Consider the following 23,329-nt stretch of genomic DNA (forward strand, 5'->3'; position numbering starts at 1 on the left):
CTGCACTTTGAAGCACATGTGTATTGCGGTCAGACAGGAGGTTCCATAGTTACTGTGAAACTTACTGGCCTCTTCCCCTGGTGTCTTGCCTTTTAAAGTGTGTCAAAACCCGGAAGACTGGGCAGGGAAGATGCTTGTGCCTCAGATCTAGCCAGCAATGGAAAGACTTTCAAACATCTGTTCATGGGGAACACTCCCTAAAACACATATAGGAATTGAATACCATAAACCAAAGGAGGTCAAGTAGGGAGATCGTAACCAAATCAGTGCTAGTTTTGTTGCTGATTTTGTCTTCATGGGGAATTTGGAACACTTATTACCATCTCTCAGTCTTAATAATTGGTAAAGTATGCTCTAAATTACGATGTAGAGGACAAAATATCACCACACTTACTCTATGTTCACTGTGCTTTAACTCAAAAGAAGTAGAGAAAAACCTTGTGTTTTTTGTTTACTTTTAGTGAGACTGATTTCAGTACCTGTGTTCTGATCAAGTTCTCTGCTTACCAGTATATAGTGGAAGATAAGATCATAGAATCATTATGGTTAAAAAAGACCTTGGAGATTATCAAGTCCAACCACTAACCTCACACTGCCAAGATGGTCACTAAACTAAACCATATACCTCAGTACTTCATCTACATGTTTTTTAATATCTCTGGAGATGGTAACTCCACCACCTCCCTGGGCAGCCTGTTCAACAATATGTAGTCTCTGAAGCATAAATTTTAGCATAAAAGTCTTAATTTTGTAATTTTTCTTGCTTTTTCGTTTGTTTAACTTCTTTGCAGGGGTTCTAAATCACACATTTTTCATCTCTTGCGTCTATTTATCTCTTAGCATACATGTCATTCCTGATGTATCATGGATTTTTTGGTAAGTTTTGCACCCTGAGAGGATCTAACTCTTAACAGCAATATGTGTTTTTCTTATGGGCAAGTCTGTGTTACGTCATTCTTGAAATTGGATGGCATTTCATCTATTTGTTTATTACTTTGAGTGAAAGCTCAAAGTCTGGATTAGGTAGCAATTGCTTCAAAATCTGTCAGGTTGTGGTATTAATTGATAAAAAGCTCTTGCAGAGTTTGCTTACCAGATTAACTGTGGAGGAGATAGCAGGAATGGTCACTTATTGAATGTGAAATTACTTCACTTTGCGCTGAATATGTGTTGTTTCACAGGAGCATTACAGACCAGAAAGAATTGCCTTTACCTTTGTGTACCTTCCCAGGATGGAAGTTGTGAAGGAAATTTGTGGTTAAAGGGCTGTGAAGCTGTGAATTTCAGCACTGTCTACTGGCAGAACTTGCTGTTGATTGGAGAGTGTCTGTCAGGGTAGTTTTGTGTGATTTTAATAACATGTGCCTGTGAATCTTTGTTTCAGTCAGTATCTTTTGCTACCAGAAGTACATTTTGTTGGATTATAGGAAGGTACAAATAGTTTTTTTACTCTGTTCTTATGGAGGTTGTGAACACAGACTGAAGGAATGCATGAGATCTTTATTGCAAATCCATAAAATCTGATACCCAGATTAGGGAAGTAAAAGAAGCCAAATGGAGGATAAGGCAGCTCATCCAATATTAATTTTCCAAATGTAGACAAGATTGAACGCCCATGAAAAAAAATGAACCATTATCTCCCTATTTTGTCTTTGCTTTCCCCAGTGGAATCTTCAAACATAATTAATCTTTTCACACCAATACTCAGCTTAAAGTTAAAGCACATCTGATGTGCCGTTAGCTTACAAATGGGAATTTACATATAATACCTAAGCAATATTTCCTTAAACTTAAACAAAAGATAGTAGTTACTCTATTTCCTCTAATATCTTGGGAGTGAAACCCAAAAGAGAACTAAATTGGTAAGAAAAACAACAGTTTCATATCCTGCACTCCACTTCTTACGTTTTCTCTTCTGCTTTCCCAGTAAATATTACTTAGGGTACTGAGCTCGGTCTTCCAAACCGAAGATTCGCTAAAAGTGTTGCCGCATGGAAGATGAGAGAAGCAGTCCTAGGGCAGAGGAAGTAGCAACAGTCAGTGAAAAATGGAGACCTCAGCAGTAATTGGGAAGATTTAACAGATGTACTTGTCCAAATATAGCTTTTCTGAATATCTGCTAAAAAAAACCCAAAACATGAAATAGTGAGTTCTGCAGGAATATGTTACAATTGTCTTATGCTACTGTTTTTAAAATTATAGCAATACTCCAGCCCAGTCAACATTGCTTGTGAAATATTTATAAATTGCATAAATTATTCCTTATTTTCAGTTTGCAGACTAAAGTGTTAATCCTGCATCTTGTTCTCTTTGGACTAAATTGTATATACATTTAAAGCTCTGGATAATTGTGCACTTTTAATGATTTGTAGAACTTTTTTCAGCTTTTATTAAAAAAGGGGGGAAAACCCAACAAATCAGTTCAGGTTGTGACGATGATAAAGGAAATCTCTATTATATAATGCTGTATTTAATACAGTAGGCAACATATTGAAAGACAAAGAGAATGGGAGACTTTAGGAGCTTTATTTCAAGACAGTCCTTTGAATTTACATTTTGGAGTGTTGAAAACTTCTGTGAGCTCAGAGCATGCAATAGAATGTCTGTGCTAGATATGACCCATGCTGGAGAGAGGATGTACTTGACTGACCTTCCTGCCCAAGTGTGTCAGGAGCAACATACAGCACAGTCCTGGCATTTCCCCAGTCTGATCAGGAAGATATAAGCCTGACAGGCTTGCACATTTTTGCCTCTTATACAACAAGCTGTCATAAGAACAAATGACCTCTGTACGTATATTTTTTTCATGCTGGCATTCATGTATCTGAAAATAGTGGTGATATGTGCTTAGAATACTATGAATGTCTGGTGTAATTTAGGGTATTTAAAAATAGCCTATGCATTGTTCAAGACTGCATGTTTAAGTATGAGTTGAACTAACAGTCAATTTCACTGAAAATAGCGTTAGTTTCATGTGGTCTTCCACATACATTCTATTCTGTTTCAAGTTGAATGTTACCTTCCAAATTTGGCTTTGTCTTTGAATTCAGTATCGATCATATAAAACTACTGGGTTTCATATACATTGATTTCCTTTTCTCATTAAATATAGATGACATCATACCTACTCTGCAATATTAAGCTAATTGCTAGAGGAGCTTCTATACTGTCCATAGGCATGCTGTTTTAAGGTGATAAAATCCTCTGTACAGGTATATAATAAAACTTCATACAGCTTTTTAAATAAATTTTTCCTCATATTAGCCACTGGTCTCATGTTAATGAAAAAAAAAATAGGATTCTGGAGTGTATATGAAGTGTATTTTTAATAACACATTCTTTAAGTTCAGGTCCATCTTAATCCTTTTTCATTTTTCCTTCCTTCACTTAATCCTACACTAAGCTTCTATTCTCTCTTGACTATGCAAGTATAGTTGTTTGTGGAGCCATACCGTATGTTTGAAGTGATAGGGATAAGAACGAAATTAAACATAAACATCTTGTGGAAAAAAGGATATCTACATTACTAAGATTTAAGCTGTTGGTAATTTTGGTTTGCTTCCTGATGAAGCAAGTGAATTGAAAGACTTTTCATTTAAAAGTAAAGACAGTTGTGGTTTGGGTTGTTGTTTTTTTTTTTTTTTAAAGGAAGTAATGGGAGCTATTTCTCCTGAACAAGGGAAATTTTGCAGCAAATTATTGCTGGGTTGGGAACACTTCAGAGAAAACAGCTGGTGACCTGTTTTAATTGGGATGAACAAGAGCACAAGTGTACAGCTGGGTGTATATACAATTGTTTTAACTTGTTGGGCATTGTTTTTTAGAGGCATCATTTCCGTCCTGATGCCAAGTGTATCTTAGAAGTCCTTTGAATAGCCGTTAATGTAAGTCAGGTTACATATTGTACGTTATGTTGTTGATATATTTTCAGAATTTATTTTTTATCAGCACAGTCCCGTGATATTTTATCTTATAAAATACTTGACTCTTCTTCCACCCACCTCTTTTTGTATTTTCAAACTTCACTTCTTCTATGCCTACTTTAAAGAGTTGCAACATTAGTAAGAGAATATTGTGAGTGCTACGTGCAATTCCCAGTCATCCTGACAGACAACGGTGAGCCACATCTGACACAAACGATTCTGATTTTAAAATCTTCTGGTTTTTAGTTGTACAAAAGCACCTCAGTTTATTATTATTGCTGAAATATTTGTTGGCTTCCTGTTGAGGTCTGGGAATCTAGAATTAGGTGTGTGCAACCTGTGCCTCCAGTTCCTGCTGAATTCCCGAGAGGGGCCTGGTTGGAGAGGGACCCAATGCCTCTGCTCAAGTCTAGGGCGATTTCCAGCAGCCTTGGGGACAAGCCAGTCTGGGGCAGCCAAGTGCCCCACAAATGTTTTATGCCTCTGTGTTTTATGTCTCTCCCCTACCCAACCCTGTACCCAAGTGAGATGGAGCTGTTGCCTGTCTGCAACCAGAGGGCGCTGTGGGGAAGGAGGGAAGGAAGAAGAGAAAAGTGTGCACTAGAAGAAGAGTAGTGAGGGCTGTCATGACTTCTCTTTAACTACCTCCTCCTGCAGCTTCCAGCACAGATGAAATTCTCTGTGGACAGACCCTGGCTGTTAATGAGGTCAGACTGAGTGGGGGTTGTATGGGAATAAGGTTAAAAACTTCTCAGGTACTGTGATACCCATAGGTACTGTATGAGTGCTGGCAGTAGTTGCAGCCTTTTTTGAGTCATTGCAAGGGCAGAGGAACCCATGGGGTTACAAGAGATGCCCACGTTGCTGAGACACCTCTGTGTACTGGGTGTGCATCTTGGTCTGAATTACATGATGCATTTGTTCTTCTCCATGTGTACCTCCTGAGCTGGGAAAGGACACTCTGTGGCTTCGTGGGTATGGACCCTCACCAAAAGGATGTTCTGAGTTGAGGAATGCACACTTACTTACAGAGCACAGTTTTATAGCTTTTTGTGTGTCATGGTTTTATTTTAATATGAAGCAAAAATTTCTAGTAGAAAACCTGGATTGGGTTTTTTTCCTCTCTACTTTTTTCAGTCATCTTTCTGCCCAGTTTCTGCTTCCTACTCTTCTTCCTTTACTCCCTTTTTGCTCCTAAAATGTTCAATTTTGCCTGACTAGGGCCGATTTTTGTTTTTTCATCGTGACTGCATTGCTTTTAGCTGTCTGTTCTCCACCCTTTCTATTTTATTTAAATAAAATTCTACCCATAGGAATAAAGTGTTTAGCTTCTCATAGCACACACGAAAAAAAAAAATGCAAGCTTGTATTATATTAAGGATGACTTTAATGATATGGGTAGGGAAAATTTATATTTCAGTAGATTTTGGATCAACAGGCCTCACAAAGATACAGTGCTTTGTATGATCATTTCTATTTGAAATAGTTCTGCTATTGTGAGTGACTCCACAGTAAAAAAGTGGGGGGAAAAAAAAAGGAGGAATGAAATTTTGATATGTGACTGCAGTAAAACATTATCTTTTGCTTACAAATCACCAATTATTTCATAATGTGGAAATTATTTATTTTGCTGGCTTTACTAGAAAGTCAACTGTTTTCTGAAGTGCATCCTAATTTGCTGAACAGGTAATAAAATTCAAACAAATAGTTTAAGTGAAAATATGTTGGTTTTTTTTTTTTACTGAGTAAAGAATCACATATGCAAAAGATGAACTGTCTCTGTGCTGTGTTCTACAGGCAAGGATAGTTTCTTTTTAAATTTGGGAGGATATGATTTGAAACTAAGAAATAGGATGTCCCTGTGTTTGACTCATTATTTTTTTAGTTTATAGGGTTTTGTAATGGATACCTGTATTTTCTTCAATATAACACCGTATTTCATATAAGATAACCTGTCAGGTTGTCATCGATACTTGATTTTTACAAATTGGATATATCAAGCCTACTCTAAGAGAATGAGTTAATTCAGTGGATAACAAACTAAGTTCTTGATGTCAGGATTTAAATGTGATAAAGACTGGTAAGTAACTCAAATTCAGTAACTGAAAAACTCAGCTAGTAAGCCTGTCAAAGAGTTGAGGAGTTTGTGCTGGAGGCCTAGAGTTTCTTTCACTTAAAAGGTAGCAAAATTTTCTGGTGTTTGTGCTCTTGGGGTGGGAGAAATATTACAGGAAACAGCTCAAGATCCACTGGATGTACGTTTAACTTATATGTATTTATTTGGTCTAAACAAAGACCTCATGGGCAATAATAGAGGAAAAAAGAGTTTATCAGCAGAGAATGACTTAGAAATCAAGATATACAGGCGTAGCATTAATAGTTGCAAGAAACAGATGATGTAAGGTCTTGCAGAAGAAATTGGAACAAACAGTGAAGTGTTCTTAAGCCATAAAAGTTAAAAGAGAGCAAGAAGAATGCAAGGATGACCTCTGCAAGGTCCTGTTAGGATAAAAGATAAAAATTATTTGAGTATGGCCCAAAAACCAAGTAGCAATTCATGAATTCTGACAAGGTAGTTAAGTCAGGCTACATACTGATTTCCTGTTAGAAGGTCCTGGAACACGGCAGATCATCCAGAAAACATGCTTAATTCCTTAAATCTTTCAAGGATGTTGAGAGAGGATGAAGTGATATTATTTGAGACTGACACATTTTAACAAACATAAGACAGATAATAGCTAAGAGAACAAGAGTTCTGTTAGCATGCCCGCAGCAGTGGTTAACAGTGGTTGTTGGTTAACTGAAGACTTTTAAAAGCCTGTTCTTTTGAGAAATTATACAGATTTACTTTCCTTGTTGGTTTTTTTTCCTTTTTAAAGATGTTTTAGATTCCATCAAGTTTGTTGCAAGAAGCTGTAGAATTTATCAGTCTGTGTTCTGAGCTTTAAAGTGTAAAACTTAGCCTTCTGTCATTGGCAGCAATTACTGCTAGATGCATCAGGAGAAAGTAAAAAGAGCTACTTGGCTCTCTTCACGTGATTCTTCCGGGCATTTTTTTGTCTGTGGAACCGTGATGCTGAAGTCTGAATAACTCATATGCCCTTGAGAAAGGAATATAGATGGAAAGATAGGTTTTTATAGAGAGATTTACACCACTTGCTTATATGAGAATGAAGCCTTAAGAGTTTTTGGAATGTTTTCCCTTTTGTTGCCCTCTTTTTATGGGTTAATACTTTTATTATGTTTCTGCTGACAGCTGCTGTAGCCCTTTGACTTCCAAGGCAGTTTTGAGCAAAGACTCTCTCACAGTTATAACAATTCAAAGATTGCTTATAAATCAGTCATCTGTTCTTGTCACCTGAGAGTTTGTCCTTGAAAACACAAAGCCAAAGAGCTGCTAAACCTAAACAGTTGGCATAAGTAACACATTTCTTCTAAAATGCTGACTTTCAGATTTTTACCTGAACATTTTTTTTGTGGTTCTTGGAAATATTTATTGCTGCACTTTAATAGGAGAAACTCAATATTTTTTCCTTGTGGTTTCTTTCTGTTTCTAGTGTGCTAAAGTAAATTTTGTGGACAATTGTAAAACTCTGCTTTGCAACTGATCTTTGTATGTTCCAGGAAAATCAGTTTGACATATTACATTAAAAAAATTATGTTTTAAATATACATTAGTCTTAAGTTATTTTGCTTTGTTTTTTACCTACTCTTGATCTGCTGTGTACTTTAGTCTGTCCCTCATTTAATAAGTACTGATTTCAGAGAAGTACTATATAAAACCAGTATCTTATTACTACAACTTTAATCCAGATAAGAAACTTATCTGGTCGAAAAATGGAATTTTGACCAAGACATTCTTTTTCTTTATTTTCTTTTCAGCCCAGTCACTAAAAGAGTTTGCTCGGCTCTTGATTGCTGTTGAGGAGGAGAGGAGACGACTGGTAAGTTTGCAGGAAATAGTATGTTGTGTTGGGCATTTTGTATAAAATAGCACACTCCTGTCCTATTCTTCCTGAAGTGCTATTTTTATATTTTAAAAAATGTTTAGTAGATGTTAACATCATTTGAAATTCTCCAAAAGCAGAAGTGTCCTAGAACAGACTGCAGCAATTCTTAATAGAGTATTCAGATAAATACATTTTCTTTTAAAAAATTATTCCCCACCTTGTCTCACTAGTCACAAGGAACAGCAATTAAGTGAACTCTGAATGCTTACAGTGGAAATGTATATCAGTAGTTATATTTAATGAAATACTTTGAGTGCTATCCAGTGAATGTATACTAGTAATCCAAGAAATATGATAAATAAGTGGTAAGAAAAGAAACCAAGTTCATGACCCCAAATAAAATCTTTCCAAATACATTATAGATCAGACTCGTCAGATTTGTCATGTGTTACAATATTATTCATAGAATCATAGTATCTTTCAACTGGAAGAGACCTTTAAAATCAAGTCCAGCCTTTGTTCTAGCCCTGTCAATCACTAATCTACAATGTGCTTTCATTTATCTTTTTATTCAGATACACCTTTGTTAAAGAAATTTAAAGTGTATTCTTGTACAAGTATTTTCTAAAAAAATCCATCCAAGCAATGACGTTATTTCTTTTTTTTCCTTGGAAGTCAATCATAAATAAAGAAGGTAAGGATTAACCTCACTAGGGGAATTTTTAAATCCAATGACTGTGTCTGTCGTGGTTTTCATTCCTCTTATGAGTACTTAGGGAGGTGACCGAAAGGATTTTCTGACTCAGATTGGAGCAAAGTTATTCATCCGGGAAGAATCTTACATAGAACTCTTTTATTTCTAGGAATAAGTCACTGTTGAATTGGTCTCCCACTATTGCTGTTTACATGAATATTTGGAAGTGACAAAATCATAAACATTTGAATGGTACAGTTAGTTAACATCATTTAAACCTATAAAGGTACAAAAGTTTGGCTTTATACTAAATACTTTTTCATGAGTAGTTGGAAAAGTGAGGTGACTGCTTGGTACTTCTGACCTTAAAAGACATTTAGCAGAACACTTATTAATTGCTTAGTTAAACAGTGTTTCAAATAAATAAGTTTCCAGTTAAGGTTAAAGTTATTTTAAGTTAACTATTAGAAAAAGGCAAAGGAATGAATAGGTTAATGTTTTATTTCTCTAACTAGTTAGTCTTTTATAACATGTATAAATAATTTCCCTTTATTGTATCTTTCTTTTTTTTGGTCAGAGGAGTCACTCCCTTCCTTGCCTTCAGAAGTTTCTGGCCTCTCTGTGATTTACAATTGGATCTTTCTGTGTAACATTTTCCTTTGTATATCACAGAGTAAAAGGTGGAAAAAATACTAAGTATGTTAAGTGAAGAAGGACTACTGAGAGATAGCTTTTGCTTGTTTCAGTATAATTTCACTGGAAATGCATGAATTGTATAGCTGAGGGGCTGCATGCCAGTGCAGGGTCAGAGACTTGGTTGAGATTTCAGTCTCATGGAAAAATATTTTACAAATGGCAGTAAATTTAGTAGAATGCAATAATCAAATCATTATAAACAAAGCAGCAAATTGTATTAATCTGTGGATAAGCTCTGTTTGATGGGAAATCATTTGCATCCAACTTTTCACTGAGTTTGAAATTACTCCATTCTGTTCATTATTCAAACTGAATGCTCATGCTGAGAGCATCAATGATACACAAATATCATGGCAGTGATATTTTAAGAGAAAAATTCACCAAACTTAGAATTTTGATGTTTTTAAAAACATTGATCTGCCTGTTGGTGTAATTTAATTGTTATTGGAATTAAACTTCTAAACTTCACCGTTGTCAAATGTGTTTGTTTTTTAGTCTTGAGTTCTCTTACTGCAATTTTCTGCGTGCCATCATAGAATCCAGAGGTCCCTTTGAGGATCAGCGGCCCATGCTGAGTAGATCTCTAGTAATAAGAGCTTTCTACTTGACAAACTTGAGACTTGAGACTGGGAAATTCTTAAAAAAAAAATTCTTATTTCTGAGGAAGTATGGAGCATTATTTGTACTCTTCGATTCCCCTTCTGGAAACATGTCAAGCCAGACAATTTGGAGATTGGTGAGGATTTTAGAAATTCTCATCTGACTGGAAAGCTTGAGACAAGACATGCTGATCTTTAAGTATTTAATTTCTTTCTGCACAGAAAGATAAAACATGCAGAAGTATTTGGTTTCTTTTTTTTTAAAAAAAAAAAACCTTGTTCTTTTTCCTATTTTGTGGAAAACTGGAAGAGAAAAAGCTAGTCAGTGTTGAGACTATGGGTATACTTCTTACAATTTACAAGTTAAATCTTGAAGTGTGTGGCTTTAAAAGACATTATATTACATCAGCAAATACTAGATGTATGGGAGTATGGAAAAGCAGATGTTAATTTTGCTTACTAGCTAACTATTTTGTTTCCTGGCCTTAAATTATATACAGGGGAGTTGGACTAGATGATCTCTAAAGGTCCCTTCCAACCCTACCATTCTGTGATTATTATCACTAATATAATAGTATACATACTGAATATATACTGAGTGTGTGTATAATATATATACTGAATATATACTGAAGTGTAAGGTTAAAGAAAACTGGGTATCACATAGATATTCTATTGTCTAAAGCTTTGGTGCCATTATTATTGGCAGCAGTAATAAAATGATGGTTATTATAAGTCAGATTCTTTTATCTTCATCTTTTTTTTCATGATGCTAAAAATTGACTAGTAGTCTTAGGAAAAACAGAGATCGTGCACCAAACCTTTCCCATTAAGAAGCAATTAAAGGAAAAAGCAACTCATGTTTTGATATACGGTCTGATGTTTGATATCTGCCATTTTGTGGTGGTACTAATTTAATGATGCTGTTGGTAAATGGTGCATTAAAAAACCTCAATCAAACAGCTTTGACTCTTGGGTTCTACAAGTAGTATAAATAGGATAAAGAGTTCAGTTCATCCCCACAGCCTTTCCAATGACTTCAGCAACAAGCCACCAGAGAATATAAAATAATGACCTCTATTTCCCAGGGTTATTAGGGAACAATAGAGATGCTAAAGCTTAATTTTATATGAATATTTGGATCTATATCAAGGGAACTTACTTAAAATAATTTCCTTCCTCTCTTGCTGAGTTTGCATTGTTTCTGGTAAATAAATGATGTGCTGCTTTTATTTTACAGATTCATGCATTAATTGTATTTCCTATTAATTTGATGTTGGTAAACTTTATAACAAACAGAAATGTACTCAGAGTAATTAAAAAATGCTAATTCCCTTTGCTTTCACAGGATTATGCTGTGTTGACATAAGAATGGATTAATTGGTTCATGCTACTGATTTCTTCTTCTGTGAGGTCCTCTATCACTTTGAAGCACTGAATGTGTTCTCAAGTGTTACATTATCTTGAATGTAACTCCCTGATTATTTATCAAGTTTTACTAAATACTAAACTGAAACAGACTTCTTAAGTGTTACATTCCTTGCTAGGAATGTGACCAATTTTGGGGGGATTCCTGTCAAGTGATGGATGGTCCTGGAGCTTTTCTCTTAGACATTGTGAATCAATGAGATGTGTGTGATGACTATGAATTCCTGACCAATATTAAATACTTCAGACGACAGCACAAAACATCTCAAGCAGATAGTTTTATACTTTACTTGAGTAATATTTTTCTTTCTAACATCTGTCTCTTTGTATCTCATAGTCTCTGTGCTTCAGAGAGTATCTTATTGTTGTGGGCTTTTTTCGCTTTTGTTTTTGATTCGCTGGATGTTCTCATTGAGAATCTTGTATTTGCCCTCATATAAGAGGTCCAATGCTATGTGCTTCCAGGAAAAGCACTAAGATATTTAGTTTCAAAACAGCACTTGAAGAAAAATAAATGAACAACAGAACCAGCTATCCATGGAATGATACATAAAATCAGATACTGAACAACACAGCATGCTATTGAGCACAATTAACCTTTTCCCTACAATGTGAAGGGTGTTGTAGATTCCATCAAAAGAATAAGCAGTCTTCTATCTGTAGGTGCTGCTTACTTCTCAGTTTATAAAGGAAGAAATCATGAAATCACATATACTAATACCCCGAGACTATAAAGTGTACAATATTAGTTCACATGAGCTCTCTTAAAATGACAAAAAAATAGCATATGATGGTGTTTTCACAAAGGGTAATGGAAAAAAGCTGGAACACAAAAAGTTCCATTTAAACATAAGGAAAAACTATTTTACTATTCAAGTGAGGGAGTCCTGGCACAGGCTGCCCAGGGAGGGTGTGGAGTCTTCTCTGGAGGTTTTCCAAACCTGCCTGGACCCATTCCTGTGTGCCCCGATCTAGGCGATCCTGCTTCTGCAGGATGATTGGACTTAGATGATGTTTAGAGGTCCCTTCCAACTTTTACCATTTTATGATTCTGTAATATGCTTGGTAATTGTTTTCAGTTCATCTCTCACACCAGTTTTGGTATTTAAATTAATTTTTTGGTAGGAACCTGTCTACAGGAGATTGATGCATATTACTGCAAGGAACAACAGGACAAATAAGAGGATTTCTTCTGTTTGCAATTAGCACTGGGTTTTTGTTTGGATTAGTTTGTTTGTTTTCTTACCTTGCCTCCTATTTTTTTCTGTTTCAAACTAATAAAAAAACACAGATTATTTTTCTGACTTTGAGGTTTTTTCTTACACCTAAGATGGCCTGTGCAAATCCTATTGAGCAATTAAGGTAGCTGAGCTTTATACTGAAGAGGGAACAGTAAATAAGCATGGAATTGTTTTATGTTGTTAGAAAAAGTATTTTTACTTATATTTTTTTCCCCTTTTCTTCCTGCTACTTTAGAAATAATGGGAAAACACTGTTTTGTATGGTTTTTTGGTTTTTTTTGTTTAAGTAGAATCATTGTTGAACCTCATGAGGTTCCTCTCTACCCAACTCTCAAGCCGGTCAAGATCCCGCTGAATGGCAGCACAGCCTTCTGGGGAATCAGCCAGTCCTCCCAGTTTGGTGTCATCAGCCAACTTGCTGAGGGTACACTCTGTCCCCTCATCCAGGTCATTGATGAAAATGTTGAACAAGACTGACCCCAGAACTGATTGCTGTGGAACCACACTGTCCACAGGCCTCCAACTTGACATGACTCCCTTGATCAGGATCCTCTGGGCTCTATCGTTCAGCCAACTCACAATCTACCTCACTGTCCACTCATAGAACCCTCGCTGCCTGAGTTTTTCAGTGAGCATGTACTGGGAGACAGTGTCAAAAGCCTTGTTGAAGTCAGGGTAGATGACATCCACTGCTCTCCTGTCACCTAGCCAGCCAGTCATGCCCTCATAGATGGCTATCTGGTTGGTCAAGCAGCATTTCTCTTTGCTGAATCTGTGTTGAATCTCCTTGAAAACCATCTTTTCCATATTATGTTTTGAAATGGCAACCAGGATGAGTTGTTCCCTCACCTTTTGGTTTTTTTAATTTTTTTTTTTTTTTTTGGGAACTCCCATTTTAAATACCTGAAATATGCCATTCTGTTCAGAAAGTATTATGTAGATCATAAAAGTTGCAGAGATAGGCAAGAATGAAGACTAGTCTTCTGAAAAGCTCAGGATGAGAAGAAACTGTCTTCTAGGAGGACCCTTTGAGGAGCTTTAGTTCATATAAAGTGTATCTATGTCATTCAGTGGCTTTCAATAATTGCAATTGACATATATTGCCACCCTTAACATTTTTTGCAAATCAGACCTACTAGTCCTCAGCAACAAATTAACACTTCAGCCCTTGAAATGAGACTTTTCTCTGTTGGTTTTTTTTTTTTTTTTTTTTTTTTGGTGATACAATTATCAACATTACTTCCTAACAAGTGACCAGAGCAAGCATTGCAAGTCTTACTTCAGATATAACTAAATATTTCTGTCATTATAACCCTGTTTGCTATCCAGTTCTGCCATTTGTCTTATATCAGAAAATCTTCATCTTCAAGTCCTGATCTGAGTCATTTGCAGATACCATGAGAAATTAGTGAAAAAGTCAAAATAAACACCATGTCCTTTATTCCTCTGTTGTTGAGTACATCATTAGGGAATTTATTCTGTATGCAGGGTAGAGGTATCAGTGCCACATCTATCTCTTCCCACCAGCGTAAGTTTTTCAAGCCTAAGGTGGACAGGAAAAGTCAGAGTAGAGCAATGAATCAGTAGATTATGTCCTATTCCTCTTTTACATTCTAGGCAAGGAAAGCTGGGAATCTAAAGGACTAGTCTGGGGAAAGATCTGCTTCTAAGACTCAAGAGTAGTTGCTTTGCTAGAAGAAAACCGAATCTACGTTTAAGGTCTGCTGTGCCTCAGAATGTAGAGATTGATGGTTGGTGTTTCATTTCCTTTTAGTGAAGATTACTCCTGGAGGTCTTTGGACAAGACATGGATACTTCCTAGTGTTGGAGATGTTAATAGAGTATCTTCACCCTAACTGTCTTTCTGTTTCCTTTTCATCTTCCTGGAATCTTTTTCCCAGATCCCTAACTGTGAGAAGAGTAAGTTTTGTCTATACAGGTGAAATTTGCTTAATATATGACTGCATGTATGTTGTGGTTGTCTACAGTTTTTCCAGTGTAAACTTACAATATCTAACCTGTGGAGAGAAATGGGAATTTTTCAGATATTGTCAACCTTAAGCACATGCTTGAAAAGTATTTTACTGACTGTATGTGTGAATGTTTTTCTTCGGGATGTGTGTGGTATTCTGGGCTTTTTTTATCTTCTAGGTTATTATTTTGGATGAATCTTCAATTTTGGTGGAAGATGCTAATTTATTCTATTTGTTTAAATGTATAGCATAATTTTTGCTTATGTTTTTCATTTTATCTCTTAGAGAAAAAACGTGCTTTGTCATGACCTTACACAATATATTCTCATTTTAAAAATGCATAATACTATTTTGTTGAAGCTTTGGCTTGTTAGCCTTGGAAACTATTGAAGAAGAGAGAAGATGTAGTCAGCAGCAATTTTTGGTTATGTGTTTTGATCTGTGAAATTATTAGAGGTACTGTGCTACAGGAACCTACCAAATGTTTTTTTATAACCAACTTCCTGCCCCAAATCTGAGTCAGCTCTGTGTCACAACTGCTGTCAAGGTAAAAACTGGGAGATAACCGAAGTAGAATTCAGCAACAACTAGAAGAATATTTTTATATTCATATTAATTGCATATTTTGGAGTATTTCTTGGACTTTCAATGTCCAGTGTTCCCTGTTGTGTTGGTACAAGTGTATATGTGACTGTGTAGTGAATATAATTGGAGAGGCAACACAGCTGGAAAAATAATTCCTTTGGCCCTGACTTTCTGTCAGCTTCTTCCTCTCACAAGGAGAATTACATACTATCAAGAAGGTAGTAATTTCTTTGATAGAATTGCTGTCAAATACCTATAACTGCAGTTGCCTACAGGTGTTGTGACCACTATAACTGATAAATGAAATGAAGAAGTGATAGGCTTATTTCTCTCATGCAGGCTTTTTAGAGAGCAGATCTGTAATGTGATCTTTTGGTGTGTTCTTGTTGAGGGAGAACTCTCAATGCAGCTTTCCCCCTTGCTGTGTCTTGGGTTAGAAGGAATCCTGTTTGCTATCCTTCTCTGCACCGCTCAAGTACAAAAATATACATGTTCACTGAATGTTTCTTAGCATTTGTGCTCATTTTAAAAAAAAAGTAAACAGCTCAGGTTCTCTTACCATTAATGTAGTTTAACATCTGACATATGTTTGTATGCACAGACATTTCTGAATTTCCTTCAAATAAAAAACACATATTAGGCCAGACAATTTGGAGTTAAAATTATGATTGCTCTTAGTACAGAGCATTTACTAGCTCTCCTGGATGTCGGTATGTCAACGTCCATAATTTTCACAAATAATGATGTATAGGAATGCATATGGAGCTCTTAGTGTTACTTTTCACTTTTATGCTTTATACATTCCTAATTTGTTCAAAGTATAGTTCTAATTTGTATAGCAATTTTCATTGTTTAAAATGATTTATTTTGTGGAAAAGAAGAAAAAAAACAAAGTCATTCTGTGACATTTGATTATAGTGGTATGTAAAAGGTGAAACTGATCTCACAAGAAACTAGTCCCTCTCATATCCAGGTTACCACACATCTGTTGGTGTCTGAGATTGAAAATATAGGTCTGTGTTTACTTTGCAGAAAATACTTCTAGAAGTATTTTCTATGACATGCCATTTACACAAATTTTGCAGTTTGCTAATGATGAAGTCAGTAGAGAACCTTACTCTTACACTGTGTCTCTGCAGCTTTCTCTTTTTTTCTTTTTCTTTTGAAGACGTTGGTTGTTTCCTGTTGATATGTTGATATGAATGTCCACAGTGAAGAATCATAGCATGTGCAAAGCCTTTTGCGCTTTGTACCACTGAACTTGGTCTAGATAATTCGGTTGTCTATTGAACCTACCAGTTGAGGGAGAAAGCAGTCTGACAATTTTGGACAAAGACTGCTGTTTTCCAAGGTAGTTGTCATAGAATTGAGTTGTGACATAATTATTTTTTTTATGGTAAACATCTTTTTGTCCAAGGTGTGAAAGTGTAGGAAAGTGTAGGTTGATTTCTGCAGATTTGTGTTTCATGATTAGCTGACATCAAGCAAAGAACACTGGTCTGTCTTGATGGGGCGAGGAGTATAAGTAGGGCCTGGAATGATTGTTCAAGAGGATAGGAAAGGGGAATGGAGATAAGGGGCTTCATTAGCTCTGGTCCATGTTTTACAACACTTCTCAACATTCATGGACCTATAAAATTTTGTGCAAATGGTATACAAAGCCTCAGTAAGAAGGCTTTGATAATTAATGTCCTTAGAGTATTTACTCTTTTTCAGTTTTCTGGAGAGAATGGAAATAAAGAAAACCTATTTACTTTTAAAATACAATGTGTGTTGCAGGAGTGCTATGCTGTAGATTAATGTAATGAGTTCAGTTAACTGTTACAGTTTGTTTTATAGTTCTATATTAGGAGTGCTGGTATTTTCATTTACCTTGCTACTGCATATCTGACTAGAAAGGTGCTAGAATGATTGCTCCTTATTACAGTAGAAAATGATTAAAGGGAGTCTTTAATCTTTGGTCTATGAAGCATTTTATTAAAAGATTTAACAGCTTGCTGTAAACAGTCCCATGACTTTTACGATGCCCTCATGAGTTGGCTTGGTGCCTTAGAAATGTTGTTTCTTAATTGATTAATCAACAGTGAATGCAATAAGAGTAGGAAGTGATTATTGAAAACCAGTCAGTAAAATAGTAACACATGACCAAGTTTATGAACATTTCTTGTTTACTTTGCAGCATTTTTCAGTTAGAAAATGAAGTAGGTTTCCATTCCCAATTTTGAGGAGTATCATTGAGAGACAGAGAGATGAAATCATCTCTTCTGTAAAAGTGCAAAATGAGAGGATAGTTGGAAAGCCACTTGCTACTTCCTATTTTATAAATTTGTTTTGTTCTCAATTTCATACACTTGTTCTGTGTTCTGTTTTGATGCATGTAATCTTACATTACAGGACAGTAACTTGCCAAAGTGTTTTGAGGCATTCACTGAGCAGTGTGGTTGGAAAGTTTAATGCCTTTTTAGTCTTAACAGAAATGTAGATAGTTGCTGTTTCATCTTGCAGATACTTTGGCTTTCAACACAATCACTGATCAGGTACCTTCTCAATTGACTGTTGGCAGAGAAAAGATAAAGATGTTTGCACTTGTAAATGATTATTTTTAAGGAACCTGAATTTTGTTGGCTCAGCCAACCTTATAGCCTCAGAGTTGGTCAGAGAGTATTAGCTGTACCAGCTACTAGCCTTTAATAATGTCAGAACCTGCTGTTACCTGGTAATCTACCACTTTCTTAATGAATTTTGAGTATATCTTCACTTCTCTCGGTAGTATGAGGAAAAGGTACTTAATTCCTACAAACAATTTCTTTTTGAATTTGTCTTCATTTAGTCTGATGTCCAGAATAGTTTGCAACTCTTACATTTGTTTTTCTTATTCAGTGTCCCAGAAAATGTAATGAAAATTGGATAACTACACAACTACTTTATGTACCATAGGATATATAGAAACAAAGATGCCTTTATTTGAAACAAACACCACCAACCCCACACACAGCGCATTTTCACAAAGAAGCAAGGTGTCCTCCTTGGGGAACCCATGTAATCTGTATGGGCAGTGTTGCATACAAAAATGGTTTATTTGAAGTGTTCCCATTAGGAGGTTGTCTTAAAGTTTGCAGAGCAGTTAAATTGTTTTCATTATTCTTTTCAAATGTCTGTAGGAGTAATTATTGTTACTTGTAATAATATACTTTGTAATATATATTATGTAATAATACTTTGTAGTAATTATTGTTGCTTTGACAAATTTTCTCAAATGGGTCTCACTGAGCAAGTGCTTTTACTAAGTGCTTTTTGAACTGAAACAGAATAGAAGTTTTGTCTGTTTCTTTGGCAGCAGTGCCAGTTTATTGTTCCCAATTCAGAAAATTGACCTGGCTAAAATAAACCAAAACAAACAAAAATTTTTCCTGGTTATTTTTCAACCACGTTGCCACAGACTGTCTCATCATCACAACAATAAAGGAAGAAGTCAAAGTGAGCTTGAAGAAGCAGTGCAAATTCAGCAAACTTTTCTTAAGTTGGCATCACTGCAAAAATGCCTGAAAATCTGTCTCTTGGTGCAATGTTTGATATAGGGCTGCTATTACAGCTAGCTGTGGTCAAGGAAAGGGATTATTTTTCTGGAAAAGGAAAATAAAGCAGAAATCTGGGAACTATGTCACAAGGTCCTGCAGAAAGTTTCAAATGATGGAGTCACAGACCCTTAAAGAGCCTTAAAGATGAACGTACCTGAGAGCTGCTTCTTTGGATACCTGTCCTTCAGAAGAGGGCTACTGTAAAAGAAAGCATGTGAGAGCTTTGTAAATTAATTGATGCTATATTAGTCATATTTACATGAGAGCAGAAAAAGAGACTAAGAAACCTATATCTGATACTGTTTCCTGTCCTTTGCTCTAAATGTCTTGTCACGACTCATGTTATGCCATGTCCAGCATCTCATTCTTAATTTTGTGTGCTTTTCCCAACATGCTTATATTGAACTTTCACCAGTGACAATTTGCAGAACCATCTCAATTGTAATTCATCAGCATTTGAGGCTTAAATAACCTCAGAACTTTTTTCTGTGATGGCAGCCATCAGTAAATCTTTGTGTTAATGCAGCTACAAAATTGTATTTCAAAGTATGAAATCAATCTACATTTTTTTGTAACTTCATATATTGTATTTAAGTATTGGCTTATTTATTGTTATACCTGGTTTATAAGGAACATCATAACCTATTCCTGTGGTTATGAGGAATTAGCCTGAACAGCTACATTACATGTTTCTAATTTACTCTTTAAATTTCAATTGGGACACCAGAACACTGTACATATAGTTAGTACTGTCAATAGCACGGGCATATAGAAAGATTTTCTATGAATCCTGTACCTATAAAGTGAATTTATCTCTGAATAGTTCAAATCTATGGCTAACTTGCATTTTTTCAGAAAATATTTCAAGTGTTCATACACGTGCTTTTGTTTCCTGAAAGGATACATACTTCCAATCTTGGAGTTAACAGTTCCTGGGCATAATACCATTACAAACAGCTCAGCTGACTTTGGCTTTATGCCTGGACATGTTCATTCATGAAATAGTTATTAAAACAAGATGCAATTTCCAATTACATTCATCTCGTTGAGTAGCTGTTTTCCTCAGCACAAACTTTTTGTTTTGGGAATTTTGTTTGTTTTTTTTTTTTTTTTTTAAATTACTTTGAGGGGTTGTCTTTGGTGGTACTGGAGAGATATTGAATAATAGATTGTTTGGATACAGCCGTGGATGTTGTATTGAGAATGAGGTATGGCACAGAAGCAAAGCATTTTCTGTGTTTTATTTCACAGGAGCTGCACAGTAAAATGCAAAGTGATTCCAAATAGTAATAGATAGTAGAGATTGGTAGCTATTTAACCCTGGTGTTGCAGCTACTGGAATTGACCCATGGAGACCTGCAGCATCTGTGAAGATGAAAGCTCGTTTTCATACTGGAAGGTAGCACAGATTGGTCACAAATAGTGAATGCAGGGACAGCTGTACTCCCAGCAAATCTGACCTAGCTGCTTAATCAATTATCAGCTTTATATTATGGCAGGTATATTATCTGACTGGTAGTACACTGGTGCATACATAGTTACTTAGTCCCCATAGCCACCACTTAACCACTGATAAAGCATTTTTACCTCTCAAAGAAATGATTGTATGGACTGCTAAAAAAGTAAGAAGTTAGATCAATGGTTAAGACCACTTGCCTTCTGCACATTCAGCTTGCTTGCCAAGGTATCATTCTTTAAATTCAAATGGAGCTCAATAATTAGGAGTTCCAAAATAAATAAGAAAGCAAAGGGGGATAATGTTGAAATTGTTGATGAGTGCATAGACCCACGTAGCTTTGCGTTGTACTCAGTTGTGTATGAGTCTGTTTTTACCTCACCATATTTGGCAACCAATTTTGTAACCAGCACAAATTCCACTTAAAGCACTTGAGATATGTGGTCAAATCATCTTTAAAAAAGGTAGTCACTTCTTAGAGCTCTGGCATGTCTGTAGATTGGTGTGTGTTAACCAAATACATATTCAGGTACATCCAGATTGTAAGCAACAGTAGTAACTTTCCATGTAATCCAGGTGAGACTTCTATTAAGGGACAGGTGAAATGAATTTCATGGGTCTACATTAGATATTTCTTTCTAAGGTGCTTGTTCCCAAAATGACAAACCAAGAACAACGTGTATTATGATAATGAGCATCATGAAAAGGAATAGAGTTTCCAGATGTTTTCATGTTTTTTAAATGATTAGAGGATACAGTTGTCATTATCTTTAACATGATAGCAAAAGTTATATTTGCAGCCCAGCTGCTAAGAGAAAACTTCAGTAAAGATTAGTCTAGCACAGTATCCTAAAAATGGGAAAAGCTGCTACAGGACCATCAATCCCAGGAATATGGGCCTTTTCAAAGTTGTAGGTACCTAAGCATATGTATAGATAATGTATGTACAACTTACCTCCTTTTTGTGTCTTTATATTTATCCTCGTGCTATTACTTCTGCATTTTTAGAGCTTGTTGAATGTGAAAAGCAATGAGATGATAAAAGAATGAGCTCACGATCTGGTACAGGTTTTTTTTCCGATGGTCCCATCCACATTTTTTCTGAATGAGTTCCTGAAAAGAGGGAATTTTCATGTCTCTGTCTTATACGTAATTAGCAGAGTTTTTTTTTTCTTTCTATGTGAAATGTTACATCATCTAGATAAGAAGAGATAATCATGTAACAGGAAGAAATTGAGGGAGAATTTAGAATGGATGTCAGGAAAACTACATTGTGAAATACTTTGCCAAGTAAAATAGAAGTGTCTAAGACACAAACTGAAGTTGAGCCAAGTGTTGGAAAATGTAATGTAAAAACAGAGTAAGTATATTTTGTAGTATTCAGTAACCATGCTTCCTTCTTAGCCTGAACCATGCTTAATCAGATTGTCCTTAATGAATTGTGTAGTAACTTATTTCAAAGATGCTTATCGTGATAATGGGCTAAGAATATGTTGTATGTCTCAAAAATGAGGTAGGGGTTATGGGGAAAATGGGAAACATTTGGAAGCTGGACAACCTCTATATGAATATCTCGTTTTCCAGGTGAATTTAAGAGTAGCATCATTTGCCCACACTCTAAATAGATTGATCTTAGTATTAGGAACCTTTCATTTCTATAGAGTTCTGTAAGTGGTCATTTTTTGCTCCTTTAAAGAAAAGGTAGGAATCATTATGTAAAATATAACCATTTCTGTCAAAATGGAAAATTTAAAACAAAATCCTAGCTCTAGTGAACACTTCTGCTAACATCTTGGCTCCTTTATTGAGTTATCCATTTGAGTATTTTTATTTCTCACTGTTAAACTTTCATTTAGGGTCTTTGTTTTATTTGAAGTTGTGAGGTGTTCATCTTTTATATTCGTAACAAGTTGCTGATGACACTTGGGCACTCAAGCTCTTAATCTCTTTTGGAATTCTTTTGCTAAAGAACAACTTGTCTGTCTGCCTTGATGTCTCTAGTTCTGTCTAGGAAGAGGGAACGTGCACTTTGGCTTTCCTGTTTTTTTCTTTTTTTTTTTTAATTTCCCTTTCCCTTTTCCTTGGAAAACATATTTAAATGTAGTTTCAGAAATGGTGACAAATGAAGCTTTTAAAAATAAATGCTGTGGTCAGTCTTGACAGCTCAGCTTCCCCTAAGGGATAATGTGTGCTTATTACATTTTTTTTTTCCTTTTTACTTTTCATAGTAAGTCAAAACATTCTTACTTTGATTAGCTAAGTGTTTATTTATTGTTATATCGATTTCTAGCCTTCCTTTTACATCGTAATGGACCTCACAAGGAGACCTCTTTGGAGTGCATCTACTTCCCTCTGGAGTAGATGTTGAAGTTTTGTTGACATCTGCACAGTGAGTGAAACAGACCTGGCCGTGAAAGTTGCAGATCAGGATTTGGAAAAGCACAGAGACAAAGTAATTAACAGAACTGGTTCAAGGTGACTCTTAAGTGGGTCTTATGGCCAGAGTGAAAGTGTCTGGGAAGGTTTAGAATAAGGACCTTGTAAGATAAGTTTTGTTGCTGACTTGCTAAGATCAGATAATTAATCTGGTTAATCAGATACTTTTTATAACTGTTGATGTGTTGGATTGTTTTAAAAAGTAAAAAGCACAAATTCTCCACTATTTCTTCCTGGGAAAAAAATATTTTCCGTGACATAAATGTTTATGAAGTAAAAGATATTTGTAACATAGCAAAAGATCTACATTTTCCAAGGTACTCAATAGAATAATTTGCCATTAAAAATGTTGTAGCATGGATATATTTGAATTCTGAATCTATTTTTTCTTAATTAGATCTGTGCTCCAATTATGCTGTTTCCTGTGTTTATGTAGCCATTTCCCCCTTGATAATATGTAATGTAAACAGTCAAGCTGAGGATTTTTTTTATTGCTTGTTTGGAAAGCCATAAAGGCAAGAAAAAACAGAAAAGTTTTCTTCTGCTGACTATCAGAATTGACATTCTCGAGCTCTCTTCTGCTTTCATTATGATTTGAACTCTTAGTCTAGTCAAGAGATATGCACTGTTTGCATTAATGGTAGTGATAAAAAGATAAATACCCAAACTTGTAAGTACAGAAGTGAACTATTTTTCCTTCATTGTGGTTGTGCTTGCGATTACTTTCTTGTTCACAGTTTTTGCTTGGTTATAGGCCATGGCCTAGGCCA

The 23,329-nt window shown here is 35.6% G+C and overlaps 1 protein-coding gene across 1 annotated transcript in view; it reads left to right on the forward strand.

Moving 5' to 3' along the window:
- Window positions 1-23,329, forward strand: part of ARHGAP42 (Rho GTPase activating protein 42) — a 154,882-nt gene that overhangs the window by 43,962 nt on the left and 87,591 nt on the right. Inside the window, exon 3 of the mRNA XM_061991652.1 lies at window positions 7,806-7,867. Coding sequence (XP_061847636.1) covers window positions 7,806-7,867 — 62 coding nt within the window. The remainder of the gene's footprint in view (window positions 1-7,805; window positions 7,868-23,329) is intronic.

Source organism: Colius striatus, chromosome 1 (assembly GCF_028858725.1).
Source record: "Colius striatus isolate bColStr4 chromosome 1, bColStr4.1.hap1, whole genome shotgun sequence".
In the NCBI taxonomy this organism is placed as follows: Eukaryota; Metazoa; Chordata; class Aves; order Coliiformes; family Coliidae; genus Colius; species Colius striatus.